Source organism: Besnoitia besnoiti, chromosome III, assembly GCF_002563875.1.
Source record: "Besnoitia besnoiti strain Bb-Ger1 chromosome III, whole genome shotgun sequence".
Lineage (NCBI taxonomy): Eukaryota > Apicomplexa > Conoidasida > Eucoccidiorida > Sarcocystidae > Besnoitia > Besnoitia besnoiti.
The window spans coordinates 3868908-3881485 of record NC_042358.1 but is presented as its reverse complement, the minus strand read 5'-3'; the positions used below and the strand labels follow the sequence as shown (position 1 = coordinate 3881485).

The following is a 12578-nucleotide window of genomic DNA, read 5'->3' as shown; positions in this document are numbered from 1 at the left end:
GGGGCCTGGTGCCAGGAGTCCAGCGCGAGGTGAACACGCGATTGAGCCACAAGTCAGAGACGAAGGCGGTGACAAGGATCCCTCGCCGCAGGCATAGTAGGGTGAAGCAAGATCACGAGCGTGAGAAGAAGAAGGGGGGGAGAGATGAGAAGGTCTTGTCCGCGGGTCATGGGGACTTAACAAGCTGGACGAAGTGGAGCGCCCTGCGGCAGGGCTCCCCAGACTGCAACGAACAAGCAAAATGCTGAAACGAAAAAGGAAATGAGCCAGGAGAAGGAAAATCAGAGTACAAAAGAGGGTCACTCAACCCTCAATGCGGCGAACACCCTCGACAGATGCGTTCGTGCGGGGTGACGCAATCGGTGTCGCCCAAGTGAAGGCCAGAAGGACTACTTGACACCCCAGAGCGTCTTTGTCACGTTAAAACCCAGGGAAAAAGGACAACAAAGGAGTCAGGGTGCCCAGGCCCCGAGATCCTCTCAAAAAAGGGAACAAATGCGTGGCTCTTACTCACAAGCGCAGTTTTCCTCAAGCTACGCTGCAGCGTGAAGCATGCAGGGAGACATGAAAAGACCACGCCCGGCGATTTTTCTCTGTCTTGGTACCTCACTCTTCAGCAGCTTGTCGCCCATACACTTCGCCACGCTCATGAAACACACAGGAGAGCGTAAAAGAAAGAATGGCTAATTCTTGTGCGTCTGACAGATACACGTACACACTAGTCAGCGGAAAATGTAGGTGGGCCGGAAGAGACAAGAGAGAAAGAAAGGAGGGCGGCAGCTCTCAGAAGACCGCGCTGGGCGCGTAGGGCAGTAGCCGTTGCTTAACTCGCGCTCGCTCGCGGCTTCTTTTGTTCTAGTTTTACTTCTCAGGAGCCCAGCCTTTCTGCGTGAAGGCCAGTTTTTATTTCTTGTGTCTTGCAACGCTTTGTACTTGCTGTCGTGTCTCCTTTCATCTACCTTCTAGACCCCAGGGCTACTTTGCCGCCTCTCAGATCGCTGCCCTGTCTTCCACTCGCGTCGAAGGAAAGGGCTCTTCATCTGGCAGGGTCAGCTCGCTCGTCGCTTTATCGTAAGCTGTGCGATTGTTTTCTTGATGTGTCAGCCGATCTGTGCGCCTCACTTGGGAATGAATGATTTCTCGTCTTTGGAGGTTGTAGGCTCGCCAGACAGGGTGCTTCACGATGGAAGGATGCTCTTTTTCTTTCGCGTCTCTTCAGTGTGCGCTGAGTGCCTAAAGCGCTCCACGGGTCGCCCGCCTGGAGGGACGGCAGAAGAAGATGCTGCACGACCAACAGTTCTCTAGGCTGCGACAGCCTTCCTTTTCTTCCGCGCTGACGCTCGCCGCTCAGCGGCAAATTGGCGTTGTTTCATCGTCGGGTTCTTCACCCGCCTCTGTTGCCTCTTCCGCTTTCCTCGCTTCCTCCACTCACGGCCCTGCCCGTTCTATCTCTGCTGATTCCGCTTCTCCTCACAGCGACGGCTCATCGAGCTCCGCCTCAGCGTACTCCATTCCACCTCAGACGCGGGCCTCCGAGTTCTTGTCTTCATCTCGCACGCTTCTGCCCCTCGCCCAACGGATTGGAGGCGCGACCGCGGTCGGAGGCGCGGGCGGGACTCGCCCGGCAGTCGCCGGCTTCCGGCAGGGCGCCTCGCGCGGCCTCCCAGCGGCGCCTCGCGATGCGGGGCTTCCCCCCAAGAAGCGGGACAGGGCGGAAGGCGAGACGGGCGCTGAGGGAGCGGAGGTCAAGCGAATTAAAGGAGGCGAAGTTTTGCAGCCTGATGCCGTTCGCATAGACACAGCGCAGGCCTGTGGTGGCGAGGAGGGGCGCTCCTCGCAGCCCGCCAGGAAGGCCCGAGCCAAGCGGAGGGGGATCGCAGGCCGTGCGGCGAAGACGCCAAATACGAAGGCGGAGCGCGCCGGTGCGGAACGGCAGAGTCCGCTGACGAGGAAAAGGCAACGCGCCACAAGAGAGAAGAAGGAGACTCAGCGGAATGTGTCACAGGGGCCTCAAGGCACACACTCCCAACGCGAGGCCGATGGGGACTGGGGAGGCACGAGTCGACGGCGAGACGCCGACGCTGAAGCCAAGGCGGCGCAGACGCCCGCCAGGAGCGTCTGGCATCCGCCAAACGCGGTGCGGTCATGTGAACCTGCCCCTACTTCATCTCCCTCAGCGTCGCCGCTGCGCAGTGCGGCCTTCGGCGGCTCGAGGCCCTCTCGGCTTCCGCGGGACGTGGAGGTCCTTCCTTCAGGCCTGCGATGCAATCGCCGCGCCCAGCTCGCCGCACTCCTTCTCCCGCCTTCGCCTTCGCCGTCGTTCGCGTCCTCTTCTGCCGCCGCCACTCTCGCGGCCGCCGCGCACCCCTCGCTGCCCCCCGCGCTCTGCGAGGGGCTTCTGGGCCCCGCGGGCCTCGCGAAGGTCCGCGGGGCGGAGGCTCGGGAGCGGCGCCTGCGGGCGGCGAAGGAGGAAGCGAGGCGGCGGGAGGGCGGGCTAGCCTCGGCGCGAGGCGCCGGAGCCGAAACGAAGGTCGCGCCACCGCTGACGCTCGCTGTAAGTCTGAGGAACGGACGGACGCGAAGGGGGGGTCAATGAATGGGTGGGAGGCTAATGAGAATCCCGGCACACGGAAGCAAACGGGTGCAGGGTTTCAGTCCGCAGCCGGCCGCCAAACGCATGAGAGAGTGCAATCGCAATGCTGAGAGGATCCGCCGAGACTGTGGCGGATGGCAGCCAAGAAGGGGCATGGGGCCTCAGGGCCTCGAGGATACATTCGTTTCCCGGGCGCTGTCGCTTCTCATGGTCTAGGGCCTGCCTGCTCGCTTGCGTTGCATTCCCTTCTCCTTCGTGTTTTGTTGTGTCTGTGGTTGCGCGTGCCAGGCATTCTCGCGGCTGCGGCAGGACTGCCTGGCGAACCGGGTCGCGCCCGCGCCGCCGCTCGGCGCGTCCTCCTCACCTCGGCTTCTTCTCCAGCGGAAGGCGAGCGCGGTGGCGAGCCTGGCGCCTGGCCTTTTGAGCGCCGAGGGCGCGGCGGCGGAGGCGCAGACCCGTGACGTGCTCCAGGAGCTGCTGGACCAGGCGAGGATGAAGGCCGAGGCGCGGAAGCGCGAGCGAATGAAGGAGCTTGAGCGGCAGCGCGAGGAGGCGCTGCGCATCGAGAGGGAGAAACAGCTGCGCGGGGAGGGCGAGCAGGAGCTCGAGGGCGGAGTCGCTGGGCAGGCGGACCTCCCGTCGGCTCCCTCGGCAGTGGCATCCGCGTCGGCGCTGCCGGCGCCTCGGCGCGAGAAGCGCATGCTTGTGGGGTCGGACGGCGGTGATGGCGCGGCTGGGCGTCTAGGGGCCGGGGCGCCCTGCGAAATGTTCGACCTCTTCCAGGACGATGACACATCCGTTTTAGCCTCACGCGCGGGCCTTGTCGTGGACTCCTGCGCGTGGAACGGCGTCTCCAGTTCTTCGTTCGCCGCCGCCGAGATGAAGTCGACGAGCTCCCGGAGCTTCCGCGTGGGCGCAGACGACTACGACGCCTGGGCCGCGGGGACTGTCTCCGTCAACACCGTGAGCCGCAACTGGGACAGCGACAGGAGCTTTGCGTGGGAGGCTGAGGTTCAAACATGCAATCGCGAGGTCTTCGGCAACCACACCTTCAGGCCCATGCAAGTGAGTGCACGTTTTCCGGTTGAGGCTCCAGAGACAGCGGAACGGCGTGAGTCAGTCCGAGCCGCGCCAGCAGCCAAAGGCCCCGCCAAGCGCGTGGAGCCCTGGCGGCGGATGATTCGAGTGTTGAGGCACAGGAAGCCCAGGGAGAGACGAATGGAGCCGTAGGGGCAAATCGACCCCGAGGCGATAAGTCCAACTAGTAGTACGTACTCCCAAGAGAAAGGTGGTTCATACAAACCTAGGAAACCCGTTTTAGCAATTGTGACATGGGGTCTAGCTTCAGTTGTTATCTGACTGGTGTTGCGTTGGCGACCGCCAGAGGGGCCGCTCGGGGCGAGGGCGTCAAGGTTGAAAGCGGTGCCCTGAAGCTACCCGGTGGGGATGGCAAGTTGGTGAGGAGAATAGGAGACGCGTGTGACCCCGAATTGGGGATGCACACCACACGCGGCTGTGGCACACAGGCTTCTCAGCCTCGCCACAATTGTGCTTTTCTGTTCAGCGCGCCATTATCAACGCCGTGTTGAGTCAGCGAGACGTGTTTGTCATGATGCCGACCGGCGGCGGGAAGTCCCTCTGCTTCCAACTGCCTGCGCTGGTCTCCGGAGGCGTCACGGTGGTGGTCATGCCCCTCGTCTCGCTCATCACGGTACGTGCGACTCACTCGATTTCTATTTTTCTCTCGCAAGAGCTGCGCTGAGCCCACGCACCGCCGCCAGGCGAGAAGGAAAATGGCATAAGGCACACCGCGGAGACGCACGGGCGAATCGACGAAAACCGACGAAGCGCGTCTACCGCGAACGCGCGGAACTCCGGCTCACGCGCGGCGAGCCTAACCCCTTCCCCCGCGTGAGCAGGGCCGTGGGCGCTGGTGCCAAACGGCAGTGCCAAGCGCAAGGCGGAGGCAGAGACAAGGCGATGCGTGAGAGTGAGAGCTGTTCTCAAGTATTCCTCTCTGCTGATTCGGATCCCGCCGCTCTCAACGGCGAACACGCACTCCGCGCCTCTTTTCGCAGAAGGCGAGACCGCGAGACATACTGTCTCTGCGCACCCGTGACCCGCGACGCGATTGCCCTTATAAGCCCGGGTGTTGACTTCCACTGCTGCGGCGCCACGTGACTCGGAGTGGCTCCATCACGAACTTCCCCGTTGGCGATTATCCGTCTTTCTTTCGTTTTCTCTGCAGGACCAACTCGAGCAAATGCAACTTTTGAACGTCGGCTGCCGCGCCTTCGCCGCGAACCAGCCCTGGGAGGAACAGAAGGCTGTCTACGACGAACTGTGAGCCGCGCAAGCCTCTTCGGCGTCCAGAAACATGTCCGCCAAACTCTTGGGAAATCGCACCGCTCTCGTCCGTGCCCAGTCCTGCTATCGCGTGCTTCAGCTACTCATCATCTTGTGTCGACAAGCGTGCATGCGTAGCTTGCATCAGCTGGTCTGTGCGCATGTGTCTTCTCGGCGTATGTGTGTGGTGCCGTTTGTGGCGTTTCCCCTCCCCTCACGGCGCGTCCTGCCCAGTATAGGGAAAACACATCTCCCCTGAGAGGTCGGTATTTTCTCGGTTTTTTCGGATTTTCTGCGAATTTACGCTGCGCCCAGACGCCGCGGAGACGGGGCAGTGCATCTGCTGCTTGTCACGCCCGAGAAACTGAAGAACAGCGCGCTGCTGCGGTCTTGCCTCCATGAGTTGAACCGCGACGGCCGCCTGGATCGCTTCGCCATCGACGAGGCGCACTGCGTCAGTCAGTGGGGCAACGACTTCCGCCCAGACTACCGCCAGCTCGAAAGCCTGCGCGAAGGTGAGACAAAAGTACGCGACGCCAAAACGCGCTTGCGACGGAACCCGCAAAGACGCGGGATGGGCTGGCGCTTAAGCCTTGCTGAGGCACCGGGTGGAGGCTCGCGGCGACCGCAGAGAGGCCGCAGAGGCGTCGCATCCAATATGCGCGTGTGTCGGGTTTCAGGAAGACTGCAAATCTCAGGGGTCCATTCCGGTCTGCAATCATAATAGTCATAGCAGAGAAATAAGATCTCTAAAGTTTGTAGCCGATAATCCTGCTTCCGACGTGGATATTCTCTCGACCCTCTTGTCGCAGTGGTTCCTTCCTGTTCCCTGCGAAATCGACCCTTCGTCGGTGCCGGTCTGCGTTTTTTTGGTTTTTTTTCAGAGTATCCAAACGTTCCACTGCTCGCGCTGACAGCCACGGCGACGAAGCCAGTGCTCCAAGACGTTATTTCGCAGCTGCGCATGCGCGAGCCCGTTGTCTTCCAAGGCTCCTTCGACCGACCCAATCTCAGGTTCGATTTCTCTCCAGTCAGCGTCCTTCGTGACCCCACTCGGTGGCCGAGCACGTCGAAGGCTGCATGCGAGGCGCTGCGGCTCCAGTCTGAGCGCCTTTCGCGTTCGAAGGCCTTCGCAGCTGAGTCTTTCTCGGCGTGCGCAAATTTGCTCCTTTAAAGGAGAGTCTGCGTGTAGAGCCTGGTCGCATGCCTTCGGGTGAACCTGCGCGCGACGTACATATGTGGTGCAACTGAGACATGGAGATGCACCAGATGCAGCGCCTCGCGAACCTCTTTTGTGAGTCGTGGCCGCCGTGTGGCAGCTTGCGTCGTCGCAGTGAGCCTCCTTTCTCCGCCGCGAGTCTGTCTCCTTCGGCAACTGTGTATGTGGGCGCGATTCTGACTCAGTACTTTTTCTCTTCCTCTGCATGCGCTTGCCAATTTCTCAGATACGAGGTGCGGCCAAAGGTCGCGAGGCGCATTGCAGAAGACATTGCGAACACCATCAAGACTGAATTCGACGGCTTTTCCGGCATCGTGTACTGGTGAGCTCCCACGAGGTGCCTCCTCTAAAGTGCAGCACATATATATATATATATATATATATATATATATATATATATATATATATATGCGTTTGTATATATGTATGTATGTGTATATCAATATATAGGTGCATGTATGAAAGTAAATACACATATACATGTTCGTATGTACATCTATGTAGGTATATGTATATGTATCCGCCTTTGAGGTGCTGGGGGAGTAGGTCAGTAGGCAGTTCAATTTCCAGAGTTCTGTGAAGCGCAGACGTTTTGCGTGGATCTTCTTCTCTCCAGCCTGAGCCGGAAGGAGTGCGAGCGCATCGCGGAAGGCCTTCAGAGACACGGGGGCATTTCCGCAGGTTTTTACCACGCGCAACTCGAGGCGGAAAAACGCGAAGAGATTCAAAGAGACTGGATGAACGACGATATCAAGGTACGCTGCGCTTTGTAGCCATGCAAGCTAGGTCATGTTTATTAATATCTACTTGAGTCTTTTATTTTTATAGACGCTTGAGTGCGCGGATGCAACACCATGCTCATGACCTTGTATCGCCTACCCGCGCGTCTCATCGTGTAGTGCTTTTACGTTTTCGTTTCGTCTCGTCTTTGGGTCGTGTGCATGTCTCTGTCTTCGTGTGAAACTCTGCGCTTCCGCCGAGAGGTTGGAGAGACGTCGCTGCTCAACTGATGTCTGTTTGCTTCACTTCGCTGCGGCGCGGACTTCTCAGGTCATAGTCGCAACGCTGGCCTTCGGCATGGGAATAAACAAGCGCGACGTTCGCTTCGTGATTCACTGCGCCATGCCGAAGTGCCTCGAAAACTTTTATCAGGTTAGCTTTCGCATGCATCAAATCACGCATTCGCTGTGCCGCTGCTCCTTTCCACTTCGGCTGCGGGTGCGCCCGTGCCTCAACATGTCTCTCTACGCTTCTGCAGAAGCAAACACCTATATTCATAGGTGTATATGTAAATGCCGGCATTATTGTGAATATTCTCTTTCTGTACGTATATGTATTTTTACATGCGTCGGCACGTGTTCCCCGTCGGGGAGGTGCTGCGGTCTGAGCGGTGCTTGAAAATATGTATGACACTTTAAATATATGTGTGTATATGTATGAACACGCGTTTGTACTGAGTGGCAAGTCCTCTCTCCGAGTCATACTCCGGCGGTCGCTTGAGCACTCGCGTTCGGGCTGGAAGCACTTCTCTAAGCCCTCGGTGTGTCGCTTGGGATTTTCTCAATTCTTTTCATTTTTTGATTCAATCCGCCTGCCTTCTTCAGGAGTCCGGGCGGGCGGGCCGCAATGGCGACGAAGCTTCGTGCATTCTCTTCTACGACTACCATGACAAGCAGCGTCAGTCTCACCTCATTCAACTGAACAGCGCGTACGCGGGAGCTTTCATCTCAGCAGAGTTCGTCATTCTCCTGCGCGGAAAACGAGCAGAAAAAGCATGGCCGTGCGACCTTGCTGAGCGGGGTTGCGCCAGGCCTACACCTCCTTAAACATTCATGTGTACCTATAACTATAGATATATACGTACTCCTGTGGGAGTTGACTTGTCATGTTGGCACAGACACATCTTCCAAACAGGAAAGAACGTCCACACAGACGCGCAGTCAAGTATGGGTTTTTTCTTCGATGTGCGCAGTGGCGCCTGTGCTTGTTCCTTCTTTACTTTTTTCTCAGCGAAGCCGCTTCAGGCTCGCGCAGGCAGGCGGACGCGCAAGCGAGCCGCAACGAAGAGAATCTTCTCTCCATGGTCGAGTACTGCGAAGAAGAAGAGGAGTGCAGAAGGCGCTTTATTCTTCGCGTAGGGAATCATGTATAGCTATAGCTACACGACAAGACATCGCGTGTTTTATTTTTACCCGCGCGAAAGCAGAAACACATGTCTTCAAACGTATTCATGCACGTCCTTGCGGGTGAATGGAGCCAAGAATACGCCCTCAAACATTCCCACTTCTCCACATTGATATGTATAAATATGCATCTGGTGCGTTCTGTTGCCGGCAATTCCCCTCTGTGTGCTGCCTTTTTTCTCGTTGTCACCTGGGTGTGGAGGTGTCTTCTTTCCTTTCTCTCTCGTCCTTGGGTGAATCGACCTTCGTTTTTTTTCCTCCGGGTTATCGCCGCGCGCCTTCGTCGTCGTGTTCCCCCGCGCGAGCCGCCAGGCAGGTTGCGGTTGACTTTCCCCACGATCCTGATGATGCTGCGCAAATTTTTGGTTTCGCAGCATTTTGGCGAAGACTTCAGAGGTCCCTGCGCAGTCCGCTGCGACAACTGCAGACGTCGCGAGACGCGTCGCGCTCCGCCGCGCGTTCTCCGGTGCGCCGACGAAGTCATGCAGGTGAGGCAATGATGGCACTGTCTTTCTAAAGATGGAAATCAACGGGCATATTTTCAACCGATGCTGCCTGGGGCTGGGGCCGACCCGAAGGACGAGGCTCCATAGAGGGAGAGACAACATCCGCCGGCACGTCTCGCTCGTTGCGCGCCTGTGGGGACCTGAGGCAGGCTGAAGAAGAAGGTCTGCAAAGTCGCTTCTGTCCTCTGGCTACTTTGGCGAGTTTGTTCCATGTTTTTCTGTCAGCGTCCGCAAGGACTCGCCCTCCGTATTCGCTTGCCTCTCTTTTTTCGCAGATCGTCGACTTGGTGCGGCGCTGCAAGGCGGAGTATCCGTCCTTTCCGCTCACGCTGTCGTCGCTGCGCGATCTGCTGCAAGGCAAGAAAAACGCGCGGCGCAGCGCGGCGGTCGACCGACTCCCACAGTTCGGGTTGCTTGTCAAGCGGCGTTGGTCGCCGCACGACTCCTTTCGCCTCCTCAAGCGCCTCATCATCCGCCAAGTAACCACAGAAAGAACCCTTCACGCAAGCTCGCGGCCGTGCCGCACACTCCGCATCCCGCGGGGCGTTCGCGTCTGCCTGTACATGGGTCCGTGACGCGTGAGAGGCGGATAGAACAGTTGACGCTCGCAGGTCATTCGGCGAAATCCCTGTCAATCGCCCACTCACTTGAGCGCAAACAGCGGAATCTGGGGGAGTCGTCGGTTCTTCAGACTACATATGCATGTTTGTATATATATATGTATGTTTATGTATGTATATGTGCATATACACATGTACATGTGTGCATATGTTTTATGTATGTGCGTATTGCCGATTTTGTCTCGCGCCTTGGGAGCGCGAGCTCGCCCTCAGGCTCCTCTTTGCCGCCTTTCTCGACTTTCCTCGTGTGTGCCTTTACGTAGAGATGCATGAAGGATGCATCTGCACGAATTGGAGAGGCTGCGCGTTTCCTTTTCTGCAGACAGCCGCGTGTCCGGTGGCGTGCTTCGAATTTCTTCTTTCAGGTGCTGCACGAACGCTGCGTGACGACGGGCGGCGCTGGCGGCGGCTCAGGCTTTGCGGGGTTCACTGCCTACATCGACCTCGGCGCGCATTCTCACCAGGCGGCGGCGCTCGTGTCCTCTCTCCCTGCGTCGGCGCTTTCCGCCGACAGCGGCGACGGCGGAGAGCGCCAAGGCCGGGCGCCTTCTTCTGAGGCGCCCCGGGAGGAGCCTCGTGACGGCGCGCCCGCGAAGCGGCGCCGAAAAGGCCGGGTCGCAGGCGGCGCAGAGGCCCGCGGCGACCGGCGCCTGGTTGGCGCAGGCGACGATAACGCGTCGGCGAGATTCGACTCGGCGGACGCGCATGCCCCGCGCGGCGGCGGGGGCCCGCTGTTGTCCTCCGCGGCGCCGCCGGCGCTCAGTCAGCCTCTGAGCGGAGACGAGTGGAGGCGCGAAGGGCGCGGCGCCGCGGGCGGCTGGGTCGCGGAGAGCGAGAGGGGGCGCGCGCTTTCGGCGGCTCAGCAGAAGGAGCTCAAGGTGAAGCTTCACGACGTGCGCAAGGAAACTGCGAAGCTCTATGGCATCAAGAATTCGTCGGCGATTGTCAGCTTGCAGGGCATAGAGGAAATGGTCACGCGTCTGCCCACGACCCGCGAGGCGCTCAAGAGCATGGAGCTGACAGACTTCAAAAGTCAGTACAAGGTGCGCGCAACGCAACAGCTGAAGACACTCCAGACGAAGAAGGAGTCGATCATCTTGACGCGCGAGACAAATTTTCATCCGTGTTCTGAGGGCGCGTACTCGATCGTCGCTTGACTTTGAGTCAGCGGCTTCTCGTGCCTGATTTGCTCTGTGACCCTCCACGTCGTCGTGGCAGACACCCGGAATCCGCCCGCGCATTCACACGTAAATCTCCGTGTCTGCGTTTTCACAGATTTATATGTATATGTATATGTGGATGTATGTGGTGTGGCGGGATTTCGTGCATTGTCTTGTCTGTCCAGGTTGTTCTGTTTTCGGTGTTTTTTATGTTTGCGTGCACGGTGTGCAGCTAAATAAATACAGCGCGGTTTTCACCGACGCGATTCGGCGTTACCTTCTTGAGCATAATCTCGAGTGCTTCGTGCAGTCCGCAGGTGCGTCGCGAAAAAAAAATAGGCAGGCGACCCGGCCGCCAGGAAGCATGCATCAACGGAGATATATCACAAGCGCGAGGCGGAGAGCCTCTGATGCATGACGGCTCATTTCCACGTGTCTCTGTCCAATGATTCACGTTCGTGTAGAAATATCTAACATTTTTTTCAACTATCAGGTGTCTGTGAATCGTTTTAGAATGCAGGTGGGTGGATAAAGAGTCGCATGTACTTGGCCTCGACCAATGTTTGTCTCTTTATGGCTTCGCAGCTCTCGGTAGTTCCCGAAGGCGTCGAAAGCCTGGAATCTAAATCACGCACAGTGTGTATCTAACTGTGTAAATTTTCACATGCATGTATACACTTAAAATTGTTCAGGCCTGTCTGATGCAGCCATCGGCTTCATGAGGCCTGTTTTGTACACACCCAGTACTTTATCTCTCGAGCTTTCTCGTGTGCAAGGCGCGACGCTGCTCGCTATGGGGCCTGACGTGACTACCGTGCCGCACGGCTGCGGGTACAGCGCGTATAAACGGCTGTTTGATGCGCGTCAGCGCACATGCGACGCCTACTCGCAACCCCGGCGTCACGCTTCTGTCGCTTCCGGCGCGGCGTGTGACGTGTGCTTCTCGCGCTGTGTCTGTCTTGCCCGCAGGTCACATTCCGCCGGTGAGCAAATCCGGCGGCGAGTGCACGCCGGGGTCGTTCGCCTTCTTGAGCAGAGTCGCGGCGCATGCCAGCGCGCGCGGCGAAGGCTCCATCCCGGTCGGCGGGGGCGCAGGGAGTTCCTCCCATGAGTTGAGCTCTCGAGACGCCTTCCAGCCGGCTGGTTCGCGGCAGGGGCTCGACGACCTCTCCATGCAGACGCGGGACTCGATCTCGTCTGCCGGCTCCAGCCGCGCGAGCGACGCCTTTACGGCGCCCGCGGCCGCCTCATTCGGCCCCTCCGCCGCCGCCCCGCCGCCGCACGCCCGAGGCGGCGCAATGGAGCAACGGCGCTCAGAAGGGTTCTCTTCGTTTCGGTACTCGGCGCCCTCCGCGGCCGCAAGCGGCGCGCGCATCGCGTGCGCAGAGGAGGCCCGAACGGCGGCGGCGTCGCGGTCTGTAGCTTCGTGCTATTTCTCCGCTAGGCAGAGCGCCGCGCGGCCCAAGCCAGGCGACACGTTGACCATCTTCCACACTCCGCTGCCGAGTTACGGTACAGATCGAGAGAGAGGCGGGATGACGCGATCCAGCAGCTACGTCAGCATCGAAGAAATCGATGACTTTGCGACGTGCGGCTAAGCCGTTCCAAGAAACAAAGGCGGCTCCATACCTAGGTAGAGCGCATGCCCAGCGCAGCATAGACGGCGCCTCTCTCTCGGGGCTCCATTGCTGTCGCATTTCAGTCCCTTTGTGGCCTCCGAGCGCTCCGCCGCTCTCTACGTGTGGCTCTAACTGCAAGGAGTTGCTGAGTTGGCGCGGTTTTCCTTTTTCCGCCGCAGCTTCACAGCACGCGTCGCGGGGTGTGCAGCGCGATGGCCGCCGCGATCCCCAGTCCTGAGGCGCAGTGCGCATTGTCTCTACATTTTTTTCATTTTAGGGGTTTTTGCGTCTTTTTAAACACTTGTCAGAGTGACGACGAGCAGATATTCACT

At 58.8% G+C, this 12578-nt stretch overlaps 1 protein-coding gene across 1 annotated transcript; it reads left to right on the top strand.

Moving 5' to 3' along the window:
* Window positions 1-1279: 1279 nt before the first annotated feature.
* BESB_048180 (ATP-dependent DNA helicase, RecQ family protein) lies at window positions 1280-12225 on the top strand (the record flags this gene model as incomplete). Its single annotated transcript, XM_029363269.1, has 16 exons — window positions 1280-2554; window positions 2882-3658; window positions 4158-4304; window positions 4842-4936; window positions 5255-5454; window positions 5824-5953; window positions 6385-6480; window positions 6775-6913; window positions 7209-7310; window positions 7763-7866; window positions 8169-8292; window positions 8716-8829; window positions 9123-9326; window positions 9833-10510; window positions 10860-10944; window positions 11597-12225. 16 exons carry the CDS (start codon window positions 1280-1282, stop codon window positions 12223-12225), a joined length of 4899 nt encoding a protein of 1632 aa, XP_029220635.1.
* Window positions 12226-12578: the final 353 nt, after the last annotated feature.